The following is a 21722-nucleotide window of genomic DNA, read 5'->3' on the forward strand; positions in this document are numbered from 1 at the left end:
GTACTCCACAGCCAGATACGGCTAACGGTGTCCTTATCACCCAGCACAGGAAATGATTTTTCCTCATTTTCCCCCTCCCAGTGCTAGCCAGTGAGAAGCCAGGACATCATGGAAAACTGGATAATGGACGCCAAGGGTTTTTACTTCCCACCCAATCAGAGATGGGTGGGGTTTGGAGTAAATCTGTAGGATTCGTCTGCAGGACGCCCAGGCAGGTCTCTCCGCCCGGGCCCACACCAGAGGTCCCAAACCGAGAGCCCACAGGCTGAACCCGCCTCACAAATCCGCAAATAACTGCTTTCAAATGTCCGTTAGCTGTCCACTTCTTAAAAATTGGATTATTTTCCACTTGAAGGATCCAGGCATGCGGCTTCCCTTGCAAAATAAGAGGCTGCCCTACAGATGAAACTCCGGTGGATCCGAGGCTGCAGCCACCCCCTGCAGGTGAACCGCTGCCTCTACTCCTCCCTGGGTCGACCAGGGCCGAGTTTGCAATCTCCCACCCTGCCAGGAGGCCCAGAGAGGGAGGCGCAGGGAAAGAGGAAATCACCAAGCTTCAAAATGACCTGTGGAAACCTGCATTGGATTCCACATTCTAACACAAACATACCCCGGAGGCTACCGCCCACCCACCACGTACCCGCGCCCCCTGGGAATCCTTCCTTCCACCCCAGGGCTCCTGCCTGGGGGGGGGGGGGGGGGGGGGGGGGTGGCATGGAAGTGCGCAAGTACAGCGCCTTGCTCCCGCCTCCATCTCCTTATGATTGGCTGAGCCATCACGCCCCGCCTGCTCCCCTTGGCCAGCGACTGGCCAGGTGGTGGTCATGTGACCGAGTTCTGCCCAATGAGCTGTGAAGGGAGATCCGAAAGGGGAACCCTGGGAAAGCATTTCCGGCTCCCTCCCCGAGGCGGTTGGCTACGCGTGGGGTGTGGCGCTACCCCCGCAGCCGGTGGGAAACGCGGCGGAGTGTGTGGAGAACTGCGCTGTCGCCCAGAGCCCTGGTGTGCGGGAAGACCGAAGCACTGGAGCCCAAGTGGAGCACTCCTTCGCCCCTGTGTGGAAGTAAGCCCTTCGTGCTGCTGCTAGTCCCTGGCGGCCAGAACCACTCCCGCAAGGAGGTGGATGAAGCGGAATGGCCTCTCCGCGCTGGCGGAGACGCCGAGCCTGGCAGAAGGTGGGTGCCTGGCCGGGGACACGGGGCAAGGGCCAGGACCCCGGAACCCGGCACACCAAAGATGTCAGCACTCGCCCCTCCCCCCCTTAAGGACGCCCGGGTGTCCGGAGCTCCTCCACGTCCGCCTGCAGCCAACGGGTCAGGGAGGACGAAGAACCCTAACTGAGCGCTCACCTGTGCCAGACTCTGTTCTCCGCTCGCACGAGCCCACCTGGGTCCCCCGAGCCGAGTATCCTGTTGTCGCCCCCATATCGTAAATGAGCAGCCTGACCAAGGGCACTGGGCAAGCAGCCGTGGAGGGAAATCCAACCCTGCTGTCAGCCCTCTGCACCCTGCTCGGGACCCTTACACTGCACTCTCCCCAGGGAAACCCACTCGGCCGAGAGCCCTGGTGCTGAGATCAAGTTAAGTCCACAAGAGCCAGGGATCGGCCCCTACCTTGATCTGCAGAGTGAAAAGCACGTTGATTCCATCCCATAAATGGCACCTAACTTTAGGTAACTTTGGCAATTCCCACCAATGTGCACGTCGCGGCACTGGGGGGGTCACGCTGTGTGCACACCAGGGCTACGTCTGCCCGAGACCCAACCCCACCCTTCACCTGTTGCCAAGGGAGGCGGCCGGGTAGCACACCCAGATGGTCAGCCGCCAGGTGGATGCGGACCTGGGAACAAGAGGTGAAGAGCTGAGTCTGAGCTGAGGGAGGCCCCAGCGTGCTGGGCAGAGCTGGCTGGAGGGGCCACCCTATCCGGCTGTTCACGAGAAGCCCGTAACCCAGACTTTTACGTAAAAGCTCACGACTTTTCTGTGACTCTGTGCAGGTCAAACAAAACACGCCTGTGCTCCTGGATCTGGCAGTTTGCCTGCTCTGATCTGCCAGGCGCAGAAAAGAAATAGCTTTACCTTGGTGAGGTTCAGCGCTGTTTCCTGGGAGAGGGGCTTATTGGGTAAGTTGAGGGACACGTTTTGCAGGTAACTCAGTACCGTTCCTGGACTCTGGAGGCTTTTTCTCTTCTCCGTCAAGTTGGTTATGATAGGATGGTAAGCGTTGGTGGGCAGCTAAAAGGAATGAGAGGTGTGAGTTTGGGCTGGGGATGCAAGTCCAAGAAGTTCAGCGTGTGCTCCAGGCCGCGTGCCTCGTGAAGCCCCGTGACGATGGCACTCGCTCTTATCGCATAGGAGGCACTTCCGTGACTCTCTGACACGTACTGACCACCTCAAGAAAGACGCACCTATTTGAGAGTTGAAACTAAGCACAGAGAGGCTGACCCAGAAACACATGGGAAACAACTGGAATTTGCACCCACACAAATGGTGCAAGAGTCTGCGCCCTCGCTGTCCCCTTAAAGCTCCCAAGTAAGGTAAGTAGCATGATTACAAATACTGCTTCCAGAGGGGGACGTTTCTGAGTGGACTGATCTCTCCTCAGACGACGGGACAAGGGGCACAAACAGAAGGCATGCATCCACGCACAGCCCCCTGCTCTCCGCTCGCTGTGCCGCCTGCCCAGGAGACGGTCTCTGTGTTTGTGTCCCCGGACGTCTGGTTTACTTCCTTTCGACCCCTCTGGCCACAGGCCACAAGAAGCAGAGGACTTTCCCTTCAGTCAGCTGAGCATCCAGAGTTAGTGCCAAAGTTAGCTTCTCCTCCAGGGATGATTCCTCCCCAGACACTACACTGCCAACAAGAGAGAGCCAGACTGTCTGATGGAATTCAGCCCTGGCATACAGTCTAAGCCGAAAGGCTCTCAGCAAGAGGGGACCGAGATCGATGTGCATGCTCACCACAGTGTTGGCTGGGGGTGTCATGAAGAAGCTTGGTGGCGTCGAAGACAACAAAGCATGCTTTCCTGGGGGGAAAAAAAACAATAACACTGAATTAAGGACTAAACTGTGGTCACTCTTCCAGCCTAAGAAAGGCCTGCCTTTATTCAAAACTCTCCAGCTTCAGACCTAAGACAGCCTGAGAATGCTGAGCAGGAATGCTGTTGCACAGATACAGGGCTAATAAATTAGCTTAATGGGTAGATGGTATGGATTTTCCCAGGTCACATTACTTTTCTATCTATATTTCAAATCACTTTTGAACACCCTCACGCAAGTCGTCACATAAAAAGATGATTTTATGTAAGCTTTTACCGATCTCAGATAAATAAAGAACCAAAAGAAACGGCCTTCAATTACGCCTGGACTAGTTGGAGATAGAATACAGAGTGCTGCTAATCTCTGGGCGGAGACAGACCATCCCTCCCAGACAGAAGAAGCAAGACAGACAAAGTGGTGGGGCACACTGTCCTCCTGAGCCCTTTCAACCCTGAGGATTCTGGTTATTCTCTTCCATTTGGTTAATTACAAATAACGAAGACATCTAACACCAAAGATAAGCCATATTCACTCTTCTCTTCCTCTTCTCCACCAGCTATTTCGAATCTTAGCATGTCCTGGTAAGAACACAGACTAACTAGATGCTCCACCTCATTTTCGGAAAAATCCCTCAAGGTTGCTTGAAGTGATCTAAGGAAATGACCTCACCACCCCTAGTTAGCTCCAGTAGTAACCAGCCTCGGGGGTTATGTGGGGCCCGGTAGCTGGGGGACAAGACGCCGAAGGGGAGACTCTGCCCAGAGGACTAGAGACCCAAACGCTAGGTTCTCCAAGTCAGAGTGACATTCATTCCTCAAATGCCAAGTAGTTACAGAGGAGTCCCATCCAATTCACATACAACTTTTGTGAGTCCACAAAATAAAGTGCAGGACAGTAAGGACTAACCCGGCAACCCTGCCCGTCGTCACCATCGATGACCCTGCAAGGCTACGAGAAGAAATGAGAATCTTTCGTGTCCTCTGTGAGTCCCAGGTCCCAAGGGGCTCTTGTTTTGTGGGCATCGGATTGTGTGGGTGTGTTTTCAGTGTTCAAAAATACATAACTTGGAAATCACACGACTCTGAACGCAGCCTTCTACTTCCTCTGATTTTCTGTGGAAGGGGTGGCCATCCATTGTAGCACTGGGAGCAAAGCTGACCAGGTGATGGATGATCAACCCTCTGCCTTTGTATGAATTAGGAAAAGTCACCGCATCTGGCCTGCTCTGGCTAATGGATTAGAAGGGGACACCCCCTCTGGGCCGGTCATGCAGAGATATGCCTGCTTTGGGCTCACCCTTGCTGTGCAGACGGGGCTTTATGCAAAGACCAGGTTTTGCCTCCTCCTACAGACCAGACACAGCAGGGCCCTGGCCTGGCCTGAGAGCAGGCTGGACCTCAGCCCAGATGTCTGTCTTCACACAGCTGGCATGACCCTAGCTCTGATGGACCGACTCACATGGAGCAGTCTAGGGAACTTCCAGATCATTTTCTCTATACGTGCTTTATGTCATGTGACCTGTCTCCAAAAGCAAGTCCCCAAGCCATACGGGGCCCTGATGGGTGTAGTTCTGGCTCAGCAAAGGTGCATGTGTGCACTCCTTGGGATATGTAGGTGTTAATACAACACCTCTCCTGAATGTCCCCCCCCCCCAAATCAGATACCACCTTCATGGGGCACAGAGGGTGAGGTGACCTGAAAGGCTGTGCCATGTGTGGGGCTGATCGCCCCATTTCTGAGCCCTGGGATGTCCTGGGGACAAGGGTTTGCTGGTACAGACACAAGAACCAGAAAGAGCAACACGTCTTTCCAGTGTTATTAAAATGGTAATGTATCGAGAAAGAAGGACTTGTTTCAGGCTTTCAGTAGTACAAATACAGATGACATTTTAGTCTTGGTGACAAATCTCTGAATCTTAAGCTATAAAATGCAGAAGATTGATATCCTTCTTTCTTGTAAAGGACCTATATTTTGTCCTTCCGTCACTTGTGTGACAGGAATGAATTCCACTTTCTTAGTGAAGAATGAGTGTCAAAGGCCGCCGTGGACACAGACTTCCTGCACACACAGCGGCCATGCCCTGCTCTCGAGATCAGCAGCCCCAGTCATCTGCGGGGAGTCCCCTCTCCTCTGCATTTGGGACACGCCAACCCTACTGCCATGTCAAGGGTGGACTGTGACCCAGGCCTAAGGCAGTCAGCGTATCCCACACCCCCAGCTGCAGTTCTCAGCTCCTGGAAACTGGGATACACATGGATCCATCTGGTCAAATGAGACTCCTGGCCAGTCCTGCTGCAGGAGGAGACAGAAAAGAGAAGTTCATCTTCTGCGAGCATGGGGTGGAACCCTGGAGGGAACGGCAGCCATAGTGGCACCACCAGAAGGAAGCGGGGTCAAACAAAGAGATTCCCAGTGACACATGTGAGCACCTAGAGCAAACCGGTCCTGAAGCGGATTTTCTCCTGTTGTTTCCATTGTGGGAGGTTTGTTTTTTTTTTTTTTTTTAATTTCCCTTGTTGGCGTAAGTCACTCAAGTTGTGTTTTCTGTCACATAATCACAGGGTCCTAACAGCTGAGGGACTCACTGTCAGAACCTGAGAGGGGGCAAGCCTTGCATTAACACCTACACCTCCCGGTCCCGACCCGCCCCTGCTGCTCTGGTGTCCATGCAGTGGCCAACCAACAAATGTTTATGAGTGACTGTCATTTTTTGGCAGATTATTTCACGTTCAAGGACCAGTGCATTCCCTTGCTATCACAGTGAAAATAGAATGGGGGAAGTAAATATTAATCATAAATCAGCAAAAATGTTGTGAAAACCTGCCACGTGCAGGCATTGTGCTGATGCCTTACACCCGTGACTCTGTGGCTCCACAGCCCCCCACCCCTGGGACATGAGTAGTACTGTTTCCATCCATTTACAAAGGAGAACACAGTGATTTGGGAAGATTAAGATACAAAGAGTCATATATTACACGATTCCATGTGGTTGGAAGAACCAGAGAGGGAAATCTGTAGAGACACTGGCTAAGCGGTGGCCAAGGGCTGGGAGGGGGCAATGGGGAGTGAAAGCTAGCGGGTGCTGGATTTACTTTTGGGGTGATGAGACTTTTTAAACCAGAGGGGATGGTTGCACAGCTGGTGAACATAGGAAGTACCACCAGGTCATATGCCTTAAAATGGTCAAGTTTATGTTACGTGAATTTTACCTCAGCCAAAAAAGTGACTTCCCACGTCCCAGAGTTCATTGTGGCTGAGTGAAGGTTTGAACCCAGGCCACCTGTCCCTGAGGGCCCATCAGAGCCTGGCATGCAGGAAGCACCTGGTAAGCATTTGTTGATCAGATGCACTAAAGGACCCGGTATGCCTGTTCCCAAAGGGTCTGTAATCATCCATCACATACACCTCCAAACCCCCTGGCGACCAGCAGGATATTCATCTCAGTGTGTGTCCGTTAAGGTGCCAGTTTCTCCATCCTGGGGAACAGGTGTTCTAGAGAAACGGCTGTATTTATGAGGTTCATTAGGATGCCTCTCAGCCTGCGGCGCAGACGGTCCCCTCAGGAGAGTGCGGAGCGAGAAATGCTAGTGAGGGAGGCGGACGGAAGGAGCCCTGTCCTCCCAGAGACGGGCAGAGCTGGCCCAAGCCCACCCCCCACCCCTGTGCCCACTGACCAACGGCAGCTGTGAAGTACATCGCGATCTCGTCCGGGGTCAGGGCCCGTTCCCAGATGATGAACTCATCGAAAGCTCCGACCTCATAACGCTTGGTCTGGTCCTGCTCAGACCCGATGACGAGGTTGACGCTGGGCTCCCCGTAGGCATGAGACACTTTGCCGCTTGGGTCGGAGGTGCTCAGGGTCCCATTGACATAGACTTTCAGACCCTCCTTGGATTTCCATGTAAACAAGACATGAGTCCAGTAGGGACCTGGAAAGAACAAAGATCACTGTTCTGCTGATGTGGGAAGCACATGTTTCTGAGTTGTTAAATCCCTTTCGAGATGATTAGTCACTGTTAATCTTGGTGAGTCCTTCATGATCTAGATCTAACTTTTCTCAGTCCTTTGAAGCACAGAGAAGAAATTGTCCCCATCCCCCAAATTCCAGAAGCAGTCCAGAGAGACCCTTTGCTATTTTAAGTTAGATCCTTTGCTATTTTAAAATAAAATGAGGGGCGCCTGGGTGGCGCAGTCGGTTAAGCGTCCGACTTCAGCCAGGTCACGATCTCGCGGTCCGGGAGTTCGAGCCCCGCGTCGGGCTCTGGGCTGATGGCTCGGAGCCTGGAGCCTGTTTCCGATTCTGTGTCTCCCTCTCTCTCTGCCCCTCCCCCGTTCATGCTCTGTCTCTCTCTGTCCCAAAAAAAAAATAAAAATAAATAAAATAAAATGAAATAATAGCTAATGGGGGTAACTTGCTCAAAAAAACAGTTCTTTTTCTTCAGTCCTGCCTGTGCCATCATAGTGCAGGTCAATAAAACCCGTTGGACAATAAAACCTATCTGAGGGCCTGATTCAGCCCAGGGCGGTTGGCATCCACCTCTGCTCTGATATGGTACACGTAACACTAATAAACATGGTGGTATCACGGTAGTCAGGGCCACCCTCTGGGCTCATTCTCTCTGGCCCGAGAACCACAGTGACCCAATAAGAAGAATGTTATCAGACATTGGTGGTGGCTTGCCCCACGAAGGGCCCAGCTTGGTTTTGCAAGGGTTGTGCTATCTCATGGGCTTACTTCCGGAAGGAATAAGGCAGCCCGTTAAAGGACATGTATCATCTTGAGCCCGGCATCATCTTAAATCATCCAGCAATAAGCCGTTGGGACTTCATCAAAATAAACCCTTCAGCACAGCGAGGGAAACAGCCAACAAAACTAAAAGACAACCGATGGAATGGAAGAAGATATTTGCAAATGACGAATCTGATAAAGGGTTATTATCCAAAGTCTATAATAAAGCTCAACACCCAAAAAACAAATTATCCAATTTAAAAGTGAGCAGTAGACACGAATAGACACTTTTCCAAAGAAGACCTCCAGATGGCTCGCAGATACACGGGAAGATGCTCGACATCACTCATCAGGGAAATGCAGATCAAAACCATAATGAGATACCACCTCACACCTGTCAGAATGGCTAAAATCAAAAACAAGAAGCAACAGGTGTCGGTGAGGATGTGGAGGAAAAGGAACCCTCGTGCACTGTTGGCGGGAAGGCAAACTGGCGTAGCCACTGTGGAAAACAGTGCGGAGATTCCTCAGAGAGTTAAAACTTGAACCGCCCTACAACCCAGCAATTGTACTACTGGGTATTTACTCAAAGAATACAAAAATACTATCTACAACAGCCAAATTATGGAAACAGCCCAAGCATCCACCCACTGATGAATGGATAAAGAAGTGGTGTATATACTCATCCATAAGAAAGAATGAAATCTTGCCATTTGCAATGACGTGGATGCAGCTATTGAATATTCTGATAAGTAAGTCAGAGAAGGGCAGATACCATATGACTTCATGCATATGTGGAATTTAAGAAACAAAACAAGCAAGGGGAAAAAAGAGAAACAGTCCAGGAAACAGACTCTCTAACCGTAGAGAACAAACTGATGGTCACCAGAGGGGAGATGTGTGATGGGGGTTAAAGAGTACATGTATCGTGATGAAAAATAAAATAATTAAAATATATGTATATTATATATATATTCAATCACTCAACAGTTAACTTAGGACTTTCTTGCTCAGGTTGCTCAGGACTGTGCAACTTTATAATCTTGAGTCTCTGGAGAGCCCTTGGGTCCTAAATGGGTCCAAAGTGTATTGCCCTTGAATTTAAAGCAAGAATAACAACTTTCTTCAATGAACAAATAGAGTGTACTGCCAGGCAGAAATGTTTACAATTCTCCCCCATTTCCCAGGGTGGAAAAACAGAGTTCAGTAGACTTTACCTTAAAATATGTCGAGGAAACCTACTAGGTGCCCCATACAGTGTCAGCCCCGAGGATCATGGGGATAAGGCTGTTACATAAGAGCCTGACCTTGGGCAGAAGGTGATAAGAGCCAGGAACAAGGTACAGGTAGTTCCGTCTGGGGGGGCAGGGGAGGCAGAGACTCCTGACCTGGGGTCAGAGAAAGCAAGCAGGCGAGATCCTCCCAGACCTCTTTTGCAGACAACGTTCAGGCTTGGTGTGAGTGAGTGAGCACGGCTCCCCCACTCCCCGAGGTAGCCCGGCACAGAGGGCTCGGACACACCTGTTTGGTTCCAGGTCTTTTAGCGACTAAGACATACAGCCTCCTTTCCATGGGCCAGAAGATGCATTTTCCTGGAGGCCTTCACTCTGCCAGCCCCGTCCGTGGTTCCCTCTTAGTCCCCAGCCTGGACTGGGCTCCCCCTCAATGTCACCCCAACACTTCTGGGGCCCTGGTCACCTCTACCTTGTCCAGTGTCCACTTCAGACCCTCTGCTCCCCAAGCTTCCCCCCCCCACACACCCCTGACTTGTGCCCACTGCACGACCCCACATCACCCCACGGAGCACAGAGAAAGCAGGAATCTCCAGACCGAGCCACACTGGCCCGCAACGCCCACCTGCAAACTCCCCCTCGTCGGCAGGGCCCACCGTGCTGCTCCCCACGTGTCCCAGGGCACCCCCACCACGGCTCCAACTCCTGTCTTCCAGACCCCCCTTCCTCCCCAGTCTTCAGCCACTTTTCCAAAAAGTCTTCACATCATACTCTAAATAAACATTGCCGAGTCTATACCACTAGAAAGAAGGAGGGGGAGGAGGCGAGGGATGATAGGGAGGAGGGGGGGGAGCAAAAGAAGAAAGAAGCAGGAGGAAGAGGGGAGGGGGGAAGGGACGGGGAAATGGAGCAGGAGCCATGCTAAGCACCAGGCACTGTACTGCATTTCATCTCCCCCAGCCCCACCCCGACCTTGGCCTCAGGCAGGTCAGGCCAGCACCTTCCCCCCAGGAAGCAGAGGCTGAGACTGGGGCATCAGGCAACCGAGGCAGGGCCCAGCTGGGATGGGAGGGGCCCAGGCGCTCTCCAGCATCTTCCCAGGCAAACCCTTAAAGCAGAGGCCGAGGGGTCCCTTACCTGGCGGGCTGAAGGTGGCCTCCCACGTCTTGGCGTTCTCCCGCGTGTACAGCTCCACGGAGCCCTTGCCGCCACTGGAGCAGACCTTGAACCCTTCAGAAATGACCTGTCCCCCGTATGCCGAAGGGATCGGTCTGGACTGCTCTCCGTGCGTCTTCCAGAAAAAAGAAAACGTGACCCCTGAGGGAAGGAGAGGCGCTGGGTCAGGAATGACAGCAGAAGGAACTCAGAAGCAGTTCCTTTGCGTTTGAAAAGCCCTTCTGTCCTCATTCTAGAGACAGTGCATGTTCAATTCAGAAAATTCTGATAACAGCAATAGGCAGTATTTAGCAAAAGCTCATTAAGTACCAGACACTTTTCCAAGAGTCTTCAGGGACTTCTCTCCTTAAATATTGTGAAAACCCTGTTACCACCTCCGTTATGAAACGAAGACACTGGGCCAGCTTGCCCAAGGTCACCAGCCATCATTAAGGTTAGATCCAAGCTCCAGCCTTGTGACCCCAGAGCCCCCAAATATAAAAGCCTGCACAATCTTCTTTTTTCTTTTTCTTTTTTTTTTTTTTTTTTACATTTATTTATTTTTGAGAGAGAAACAGAGCACACGTGAGGAGGGGCAGACAGAGGAGACAGAGTCCAAAGCAGGCTCCAGGCTCCCAGCTGTCAGCACAGAGCCTGACGCAGGGCTCAGACTCACAGACCATGAGATCATGACCTGAGCCAAAGTCAGACGCTCAACTGACTGAGCCACCCAGGGGCCCCCACAATCTGTTCTTATTCTTCCTTTTAGTCCAGAAGCATCTTCCCGGTAAGTCTTCCTAAAACCTTCCCTACAAGCATATTTTACAAAGAAAGGAACCAGCTCACGCACACTGGCTTATAAACCACATAACTTACTGTATCTCCACGAAATCCCTCCAGTGTCCATACAGCCTCACGTCATCCCGTTCTCTGCACAACGCTACATCGAAACCGGTATCACATGGTCTCCTTCAGCTTTTTATTTTCCAAACAGAACTGCCAGCTAAACCTGGCACACCTCAGATTATATGCCTTTAGGAGAAATTCCTAGGAGGGAATTTCTTGTCAAAGGGGAAGCCCACTTTTAAGGGTTTTGACATCTACGATTGTTATTTCCAACAGAAGAACGGAGTGGGGCCCACGGAGGCCGTGGCCGCTAAACCTTCCTTCAAGACACCCAGCCCACAGGTAGTCAGGTTCCTAAGTCCCGAGCTGGCCCCACATTGTACCGCGTGGACGACATGCTCTTTGCTCAGATGCTACTATGAACGAGCTGGCTCAGTGGTCACTGCGTCTCACCTGAAAACAAGTCCAGATGTTGGGGGTGAGGAGTTCCTTGTTATATGGGTAACCTGTGCATGTGTGTGAGAGAGAGACAGACAGACAGATGGAGAGAGGGAGAGAACAGGTGCACACGTGTGAGTGCGGAGCTGACGACCTGCATGGACTGTGTGCGAGAGCAGGAAGTAATCCCAGTGGCCTCATCCCTCTCAGCCTGGCCCGGGCAGGAGAGGACGGAGCCCAGAGTTGATCAAAACAGGCCCAAGGACTTGGGGGTGGAAGGACAGAGCCGGAGGGCCATTTGTCCTGGGCCTTTTTATACAAATGGCACCAAATTTAGACTTTGGGCCTTCAAATGAGATTATGGACACAGCCTGAGAGTCACTGGATTAAAGGAAGACATCTTTCAGCAAATATAAACATGCATCCCATTACCAGCCATCTTTACTGTAATGCCTTGTGAATTGACACGTTACGAGTTGTTCAACTGTCTTGTGACAGTCATACTGCATCATACTTTTGTGGGCTCAAAGCCCTATTACGATTATCATAAGCATGTTAAAACATGGCATAATTTTATAACCCTTGCTTGGAATGTCTCCCAATTTTTAAATATAAGAGGAACCTCAAAATGATGGCTGGGACCTGGACCTTTGCTGACCTCTGAGGAGGGCGAGTAGAACCCCAGGTCACAGGGACTGTGCTCTCAGGGCCATCAAGGAGGGCAGAAAGTGCCCGAGGTGCCATGCCATGTGGGCCACGAGGCTGGGGCTTTGGAAGGAAGGCAGCTTGGAGGGCAGAGTCCGACCCCAGGGTCCTTGCCTGACCCGCTGCTGCGCGAGGGGCCCGTCATTTCCACCCGCCAGGTGCTGTGGCCAGCAGAGCCCCGCACAGACCTCGCCTCCCCGCCTGGCCTCTCTGCTCTCAGACACAACCCGATTCACGAGGACGCTAGCACACACATTGTGAAATTCTTGTTATGAAACGAGATCCCAGAGGATTCATAGAAGTTAATTTTTTCCAAACACTGCTGTGTTTAGAAATTCCTCCTATTCAGTCCCGCTTTGGCCAAATGCCTTTCTGTCCCGGAAGAAAAAGAAGAAGGAGACGTCGGTTTGGCGTTAGGTAAGGGTAGATGGAAGGCAGATGGCAGTGCCCGTGAGCAAGTCTCATTTAGGCTAGTTTAACCCGCACGATAATTGCTTCTATCTTTATATTTGAACATCAGTTTCCAGGAGCCGCTAATCCCAGCGCCCTGAGGATCTCTGCTTCCCGCTCCTGGGTCATTAACACGAAGAAGAGACAATCTGATGGGAAAAGAAACGCAATGATTGACACATTGTGTCCACACTTACTTCCTATGAGCATTATATCGTCATCTACCCAAAAGGACACAATGAGAAAAGGTCTTTCTCGACAAGACACAGAAAAAAGAAAAGAAAAATACCGTCCGGGTGCCACAAGGAAAGACTGACACTTCCAAGCGCAGAAATGTAAAATCCTGCAAGGCAAATAATTTGCCAGAACAAAGCCAAAAGACACATAGCATTCTAGGGGGGAAAATAACACATAACGCATTTAACGTTCAAGAAACCGATTTCCTTACTATGTGAAAACACTTTGTAAAGAAAAGTAGTATCATCAGCATTTACCTGGGAGCAAAGACTCTCCCAAGACTTGTTCGCGTGTGAGCTGTTAACCCTCCCAACAGCCCTATGAAGTAGGTGTCACTCGTGTCCCCAGTTTATAGGTAAGAAAATCAAAGCACAGAGGGGTTGAGTGACTCATGGGCGGCCGCACAGCTAGTGACAGGAAGGACTCGAACCAGGCAGCACAGCTCCGGAAGCTGCACCTGTAGTCACTGCCCCGCCCCCCCCCCCCCCCCCCCACCCCGAGACAGCACTCGCTCACTCACTGAAGGAGACAAAACAGATACCGGGAATTCCAAGAAAACAGTGCACAACAACGCCCCGGGCCAAGGAGGAAGTCTCGGTGAACACACCGTCCCCTCTGATGGTGGGCGGGAGGGCAGCTGGCTGGGGGAGGGGGAGGTATGGGGTCCTTCCAGGTAGAGGAACAGCCCTTCCCAGGCCAGGGGACTCGGCACGGTGTCCCACATGCCCCAGGTTCAAAGTGGACCTGAGCAGCGAGTCAGGACAAAGTGACCTGCAGGCCGTGTGGCCAGCGTGGCGTCCACCCGCCTCCCCCAGGAACAGCACGGCTGTGTTCCTCGGGAGACCCAGTCTGGCCCCCCTGACCGCACACCCTGGGCCCCCTCCAGGCCGCGCCCATCAGCATCCGCTCTGGGCTGACCCTGTGTCACACTGCTGTGCCTTCTTGGGGAGAGTCAGCGGAGAGAGACGCCTGTTTCTGAGGAGAGGACTTGAGCCCCTGGACCCGGCCTGAGGCCAACTGTGATTTTCAAAGACACCCACAGTATCCCTCGTCCCGCCCGTTTGTGCCCCGTGACCTCGCCACTCTCCGCCAGCACCCAGGGCGAATTTCCCCACCTGCCCTCTGCCTGACCTGACCCACAGGGGACAACAGAAGGGACACTGGCCGAGGCCCAGCTGCAGTCCCTAACTGCCCAGCAGCTTCTGCTGCGTGCCTCTGGGAGGTCTGAGCCGTGAGGAGTCCAGGCCGCGCAGCTGGGGAAAGACCACACAGGGGCGCGCACACACACGGGCACAGGGGCGCCAGAGCCAGAGGGACAGAACTGTCTTAGGTGAGCTTTGGGTGACTCCAAGCCTGGCCGCGGTCTGACGACGGTGCCTTGAGCCCAGTCAGCCCACAGAACTGGGAAAAGTGACACCAAATTGTGTTTTACGTTTTAAAGTTCAGGTGTGTGTGTTGCACAGCAACAGCCAACCAAACACAATCTTACCTGAAGCCGTTCGTTCCATGAGCAAATCGATGCCCTCTGTGAGTTGAGTTTCTCTTGCTTTACGACTCTTCAGCTGACATTTCCCTTCCTGACCCCGTGGTGCCCCCAGAGGCCCCCATAAGGAGCTGAGCCTGGATCCCTCCTTCCTCTGTGACGCGCACTCTGGGGAGAGGTTTGGGGAGGATGCCGGAGCCGCCGCTGCAGAGGGACGAGCGGACGCTCCATCCCGTCCTGCTTACTCCTGTACTCGGGTCAAGGTGGAGGTGGCCACGTCCCTTGTGAGACCGTGGCACCAGCAGAGAGCGACCTGTCTACACCCCGTCGGCCTGGGAGCTAGCCAAGAGCACAGCTGCACAACAATTACCCTGAGCCAGAGGGCAGGCTGCAGAACGTTCTGGAATGGGAAACTGAGGCCATCCAAATCCAGTGCCATCAACGTCACCTGAGGGCTAAACCGTGGTCTCGGGTAAGACACATCTCGGTGCACTCAGACTGGGGGCCTCGAGGGTCTCCCTCCATTCTGGAAGCTGGAGCTCCTGGGGAGTGGTCTCCCTGGTGTGCGTGTGCAGACAGACCCCCCCCCCCCCCCACACACACACACCCATCTCCTGCCCAAGTAAGGCATTACTTGGGTCCTAAGCAGATTTTCCCACAGAGCGGCCGCTGTGCTCAGGAGAGGACACAAGCAAGCAGGGCTCTGACAGCCTCTCCTGTCCACGACATGGGGACACCTGCCAGGAGCTTCCCCAGGGCACAGGCCGGGGGTGGAGAGACTCCCTGGGGCGGGTTGGGCTCTCTGGCTCGCCTGACACAAGCCCAGCAAGGCTCCCACCTCCGGTCCCAAACTCTGATCCCACAAGACACTGAAGTGTCATCTTTGTCCCCACATTCCAACAGAGTGCTGCTTAAAATGACATTTTTGACCCCTGTATTCTTAAGAGTTGGTAATCCCACCACTCGAGGGCCTTGGACACTTTGTCCAAGAGAATTTTAGCGCAAAGACCCGCCTTTACGCAACTCGAATCACAGCACGAGAAGCTACTGCCTTCTCAGTTGTCCTTGGCTCTTCTGGCCTGCGACAAGGAGCAAATCCATCCGAGCGTAAGTAACGATTGCTAATCCCCACTTAGCAAAGAAACGCCACATGTCGGATGTAGAGCCCTCGGCAGGCAACGATGCCCAAGCAGGACTCAGTAATGAGGTGTCTCCCGTTTACGGGAATTACTGTTACTGGTTTTCAGTTCATGGGAGGGAGATAGTTCTTTTTCAATTAAATCCAAGTGAGTGACATTTAAAGAAAAACACTAAGGAGTGCCTGGGTAGCTCAGTCAGTTAAGGTTCCAACTCGATTTCAGCTCAGGTCATGATCTTACGGTTTCAGGAGATCGAGCCCCACAGCGGGCTCTGTGCTGACATTGTGGAGCCTGCTTGGGATTCTGTCTCTTCTCTTCCCCCACTAGTGCTGCCTCTGTCTCTGTCTCTCTCAAAATAAATAAAGAAACTTTAAAAAAAAAAAAAAGAAAGAAAAACACAAAGTATGATAATAGTTCAGGTGGTACCTGTATATGAGTAAAAATTATAAACGTTTTAAAAGTGAGTCAAACTTCAGAACCACTGGTCTTGACAAACATTCCAGCGTTCCTGGAAACGTAGATAATTGCATCATTCAACCCAAACCAGTTAAAGTAAATGGCCCTCCCCTGGACTTGTCCTCTGGGTAGACACCATCCCACCTTGCCGCTTTGATACTATGTCCTCAGATTTTTTCCCAGCTCCGTGATTAGAACACGAGAAGTAAAAGCCAAAGGAGGTGAGAGAGATGATATCACAAAGAGCAAAATGTGGAGCGAAAATGAGCTGAAGGTTATAGTGATGGAGAATCTGGACCACAGACACCGGGTGACTCAGGAGGCTTTCCACCTTCGGGCATATTTGAGTTTAAAATGGTAGGAGAGGGGCACCTGGGTGGCTCAGTCGGTTGGGCGGCCGACTTCGGCTCAGGTCATGATCTCGCGGTCCGTGAGTTCGAGCCCCGCTTCGGGCTCTGTGCTGTCAGCACAGAGCCTGGACAGCACAGAGCCCGGAGCCTGTTTCAGATTCTGTGTCTCCCTCCCTCTCTGACCCTCCCCTGTTCATGCTCTGTCTCTCTCTGTCTCAAAAATAAATAAACATTTGGGGCACCTGGGTGGCGCAGTCAGTTAAGCGTCCGACTTCAGCCAGGTCACGATCTCGCGGTCTGTGAGTTCGAGCCCCGCGTCGGGCTCTGGGCTGATGACTCAGAGCCTGGAGCCTATTTCCGATTCTGTGTCTCCCTCTCTCTCTGCCCCTCCCCCGTTCATGCTCTGTCTCTCTCTGTCCCAAAAATAAATAAACGTTGAAAAAAAAATTTTTTTTTAAATAAATAAATAAATAAATAAACATTAAAAAAATTTAAAAAAAAAAATGGTAGGAGAACACGTGATCCATGAAATGAAGCCAGAAACACAGCAGAGACACCTAGGGATGGTGTCTCAGACTCCAGCGTGAACGACAGAGCCCATGAACCCAAAAGACCATCTAGCCAGGAGGACTGCATCCCTGACTGTCCTCTTTCAACATGCACGCACTCTTCCCCAGAGCAAGCCTTTTACGTATCAAATACGCACTTCAACCCCCGCACCGGAAACAAGGTTCTCTCAAGCGTCTTCCCGACACCCCTGGTGCTGTGGGACTGTCTTCCGCCACTTCCCAGTCGCTAACCGCTGTCAGAGAGCAACGGCACAAGCCGTGGTGGCGAGCGCCAACTCCCTTCAGTCTCAGGGAAGCGGCAGAGAGTGCTGGGGACCGAGGAAGTCAGGAGAGAGCGACCTGTCCCAGGGGTCACCCCTCGACTCCAGCCAACTCCCACCAGGTGCACAGGGAATATTGTTGGATTTTCCGATTTCTTAAGTCAAAAGTATAGATTTTTTAAATGAAATGTTCTCATATGCAAGTTGGACATTGATTTTTTTTTTAAAAAAAGAACATCTAAAGCACCATCAGAGGCTGTTTCTGCAAACTTTCTGAGCTAGGATATTCGGCTAAAAACAGCTTAGAAAGCTCATTAAAATGTAAAAACCAAGGGTCACCTGGGTGGCTCCAGGGGGCCTGAGTGTCTGACTTTTGGCTTAGGCTCAGGTCATGATCTCAGGGTTTGGGAGTTCAAGTCCCCCATCAGGTTCTGCACTGACAGTTTGGAGTCGGCTTGGGATTCTCTCTCTCTCCCTCTCTCTCTCTCTCTCTGCCCCTCCAACATTTGTGCTGTCTCTGTCTCTCTCAAAATAAACTTTAAATACACACACACACACACACACACACACACCGAGAAGACCAACATAATGCCACTGAACAAAACACACTTATGGATGGTCACAGCCCTGGCCAGTTTGGGGACAGGATCCATGAGAATCACCTGGAGGTCCCAGCTAAAAATACAGGTTCCCAGGCCTTGTCCATGGAGATTTGGATTCCGTAGGGCCTGGACTGGAGCCCGAAAACCGTATTTCACCATCTTTGCAAGTGACTTGCCCATGGTCTGTGAATGCTACTTTGACATTCACCGCGCTAAATCAGTGTGCAGCTCTAGGCCAGTCTTGCCTGCCTCTGGGCCTCGGTTTCTCCATCTGTGAAGCGAGTGTACTGATTAATACTCTTCTGAGGGTCAGCCGCTCCACACACTCCGACGTCCCCATAGCCCCAGACCGTCGGCAGAAGACGGCGGCTGGATCCACGCCCGGCCTGCATCCGGCAGACCCCTCTGGAAATCTCTTTCCTGAAACTCCATCCCGAAAGTCTCTCAACATTTTGTTGGCAGCCTTTTGGATTTAGTAACCTCGTGCAAAGGGGGGAGAAGTCACCTCAAGGCTGGGAAGGAGGAAGCGTGAGTGCTGAGGGTTTCCAGCTGCTGCTCTGAGGCTCCCACGGCCTTCCCGGTGTTTACAAGCAGAGAACATTCTCATGCTCGGGAGGGAAGCACGGGGCATGTTTACAGGGAGGAGGGAAAGCTGATGAGTGAAATGGGAAGACGGTCTTTCCCGAGAGCAGCCGAGCTGATTCAGAGTTGAACTGGCATCAGAGGTAACAGGTGGACGTTGCTCAAGGTGGAATGTAGTCCAAGATCAGAAACAACTTCTAGAAGCCAGAGGAGTACAAAACCAGAACAGGCTCCTCTGGAAGCAGCAAGGGGCCCTTCATGGCAATATTCAAGTGGCAGCCAGTCAAACACTTGATGAGAAGCGTTCAAAGAAATAAAGCATCGGAAAGACCAACTGCACATATCTGCTCAGTGACACACAGTAAGCATCTACCATGCTGGTTTTCGTCCCCAAAAATGCAGCGGTGACCAAGACAGACATGGCCCTGCCCTCATAGAGCTGGCCGAGCAGGGAGGCAGACGATGAACCGGCCGTCAAGGTCGAGGGACTCCCCTGTGTGAGCTCGTCTCCACGGAAGTAACACCTGAGCTGAGCCCTCAAGGTCTACGGGCAGATAAAACAAGGTGCTAGAACATTCCGGGAAGATCCCTCCCTCCGCTGAGTTTCCCACTTGTGCACCTGCTGGCTGCGGGGGTTGAAAGTCAGACACCTCGCCCTCAAGGAACACAGACATTCCTTCGGTTAACATTCAAGAATGGCCAGGCATCCAGATAGCCCTCTTCTCTCAAAAGCTTCCCGTTTGCACCCAGTGCCTGTGAAAAACTTCCCCAGGAGGCACCATCTGCCAAGAAGCGAGACCCACGGGGAGCTGACAGAAGCGCAGGAAGGCCGAAAAGCGGATGGAGATGGGTTCCAGCAGGAGCAGGAGTGGGCACAGGAAGGGGTGGGGGTGGCCTGGCAGAGGGCACACAGGGGCCAGTGGCTAAGCCACTGGGACGTTTACTCTTTTTTGGAAGGCTCAGACTTCAACTCTGCTCCTAAAATGTCCCCTTTCTTTCTTTCTTTCTTTCTTTCTGTTTTTCAAAAAGTCAAAACCATGAATAGGGGCCCCAAGAGAATTTGGAAGTAAGAAATATGAAAACAGTTGACCTGGTGGATGGGGAGTGGGGAATGTCTCTGTTTATTTTGACGTTAGTTTTTACTATAAATGTAACGGGTTTTAAGTCTGAGCCCACTAGCACCACCAAAAAACAGAGAAACAGAGCGAGCATGTGGAGGAGGCCGAGACAGAGGTGTCCTGAAAAGCCCCGCATCTCCTGTGCCCACATCTTCGTCACTCACGAGGGTCACATCTGACCACCTCCTCCGTCACTATCATCGCTGATCACGGTTCTAAAAGTCAACCCATTTTTCCTGCTTGCTGAAGCCTCACTCATCCTACACAACATCTAGGAAGTTCAGATAAAAACCATAACCCTTCATTTTGTAAGTTGCCCAGCGACACCCGAAATCATCCTACAGACTTCGTGTGCCGCAGGGACTTTTACTTGGAAAACGCCGAGTGGACCTTCCCTGCTCACATCTGGTTTTTCTGGAAGCGAGAAATACAGGCTCCCAGAGGCCTCAGAGAACCCGGCCCGAGCAAACACCAGGCGAATAACGCAGCGGAGCGCGCACAGCGGTCCTCCGATGTCACGCGTGCGCTCGGTCGCCACAAAGCTGGATGTGGACAGAGGGAGGCAGGACGAGGGGGGCCCAGCCTCCGTCTGCATCTGCACCAAGCCTGGCGCCAGCATCGTCCCAAGGAGCCAAGGGTGATGTCAAGCGTCCTGGCTTCGTTTTATATCTGGCCAAACGGTCAACAGAGTGGCCCCGAGATGGTTTGACTACACAACACAAGGAGCCCTTAGAGCCGGACACGAAGCCAAAGCTCCCATCTCTGCCTGCCGCCCCGCACTTATCTGCCTCACCCCTGCCGTCCCACGTCCGTCTGCCTCACCCCTGCCAGCCCGCACCCGTCTGCCTCACCCCTGCCGTCCCGCGCCCGTCTGCCTCACCCCTGCCATCCTGCAACTGTCTGCTTCACGTGTTTTTGAGGAGGAACTGTGCTCACACGCGTGATGGCACAGGTCTGGTGGCTGTGATGTGCAGTCAGCCCCGGTGGGTGGTTACTGTGGGTGAGCCCCTCTACAGGGTCCACTCTCCAGGCTGGTAGGCGGGAGGAGCTGGGTCTGCAAATGCCCACAGCGGGGCTGCCGCCAGGGGCCTCTCACAGCTGGGCCACAGCAGCAAGGAACGCAGTGGCTCCTTTAGGCATCACGGCAACCTCAGGAGGGACCGTCACTGACCCGTCGCACAGACAAGGGCTCAGGTGAGGTGGTTGCCCGAGGTCACCGCAGACACTTAGAGAACTGGGACCAGAGCCCGTGCTCTCCCCATGATGGCCCCGGGGACAGTGTCCATGACAAAGGGGCGCACTGTGCAGTGGCCCAGCCAGAGTCACTGGGGGCATTTCTTAAGAGAAACTAGAAATCCATATATTTATGTGAAATTTTTGTTTTTCCACATTGGCAGCAAGCTAAATATTAGCTCCACACCTGCCAAGCCAAACAGCCACAGACTGGATCAGCCCAGAGCCTAAAGTCTGGGGTCTCTAAGTTCAGGTAAAACTTCCTCAGAGCTCTGACTCCCCCGTGGCCCCATCCCGGATGACCTAAGTCCCCGCCAGGAGCCGGGGAAGCCGAGAAGCTGGTGACCTGGTGATGCTCCCTACAGGCCCCAGCCCCCTAGTCTCCCAGCCCCCTGCCCCCCGGCCCCCCCAGGCCCCTACACCCCCAGCCCCCTTGTCTCCTGGCCCCCCGATCCCCCAGCCTCCCAGCCCTCCTGCCCGCTGGCCCTCCAGGTGGCGGCCGCTGAGCCCACGCTGGTTTTCATTTACAGAAACAAAGAAGCCTGGTGTGTTTATAGGGCTGTCTGAACTCTGGAACGGCTCAAACGCTGGGTTTGTAAACCTGGCCGTGGTTTAGGGCCTCAAAGCCATTTCTCGAAATTCTGGGTTCTGTAAAATCCAAAACGTATCCCCCCCACCCTCAACATGTTTTTGCCTTGTTAAGCTTTTGTTTGTTTTTCTTGGACTGCCGTCCTTCTGTCCCAAAATTGTGTACGACGAATTCCTCACAAGGTTGTTTTCGAGAAGACCGTGGGATGTCCAAAGGGCCTTCGCTTTCGGAACGGCTTGCTTTAAACTCCTTACTTCCTCCCCCGGAATGAAAACTCTCGCCCTGCCCGGGGTATCGGGACGTGAAGGGGTGAAGCACGCTGGGACGCCAGACGACAACTTTCCAGCCGGGTTCACGGGGTGGCCCGGACACCCGTTCTTTGTCAGAACCTCAGATACTGCAGAGCCTCACTTCTCACAGGGCAAAGGGGAAACGGCACACAATTCCCACTTCTCTGCTGCCCACCTGCGTTTCGTCCGTGGCGCTGTTCCCGCCACGGGCCTGCACCGCCC

General features: G+C 52.8%; 1 protein-coding gene across 4 annotated transcripts in view; it reads right to left on the reverse strand.

Moving 5' to 3' along the window:
• ADGRD1 (adhesion G protein-coupled receptor D1) overlaps positions 1-21722 on the reverse strand; it is a 124305-nt gene that overhangs the window by 86987 nt on the left and 15596 nt on the right. For all 4 annotated transcript variants that reach the window (XM_047827816.1, XM_047827815.1, XM_047827817.1 and 1 more), the window contains 4 exons: positions 10136-10315; positions 6712-6966; positions 2960-3024; positions 2079-2234 (listed from right to left, as the gene is read on the reverse strand). In XM_047827816.1, coding sequence (XP_047683772.1) covers positions 2079-2234; positions 2960-3024; positions 6712-6966; positions 10136-10315 — 656 coding nt within the window. The remainder of the gene's footprint in view (positions 1-2078; positions 2235-2959; positions 3025-6711; positions 6967-10135; positions 10316-21722) is intronic.

Source organism: Prionailurus viverrinus, chromosome D3, assembly GCF_022837055.1.
Source record: "Prionailurus viverrinus isolate Anna chromosome D3, UM_Priviv_1.0, whole genome shotgun sequence".
Lineage (NCBI taxonomy): Eukaryota > Metazoa > Chordata > Mammalia > Carnivora > Felidae > Prionailurus > Prionailurus viverrinus.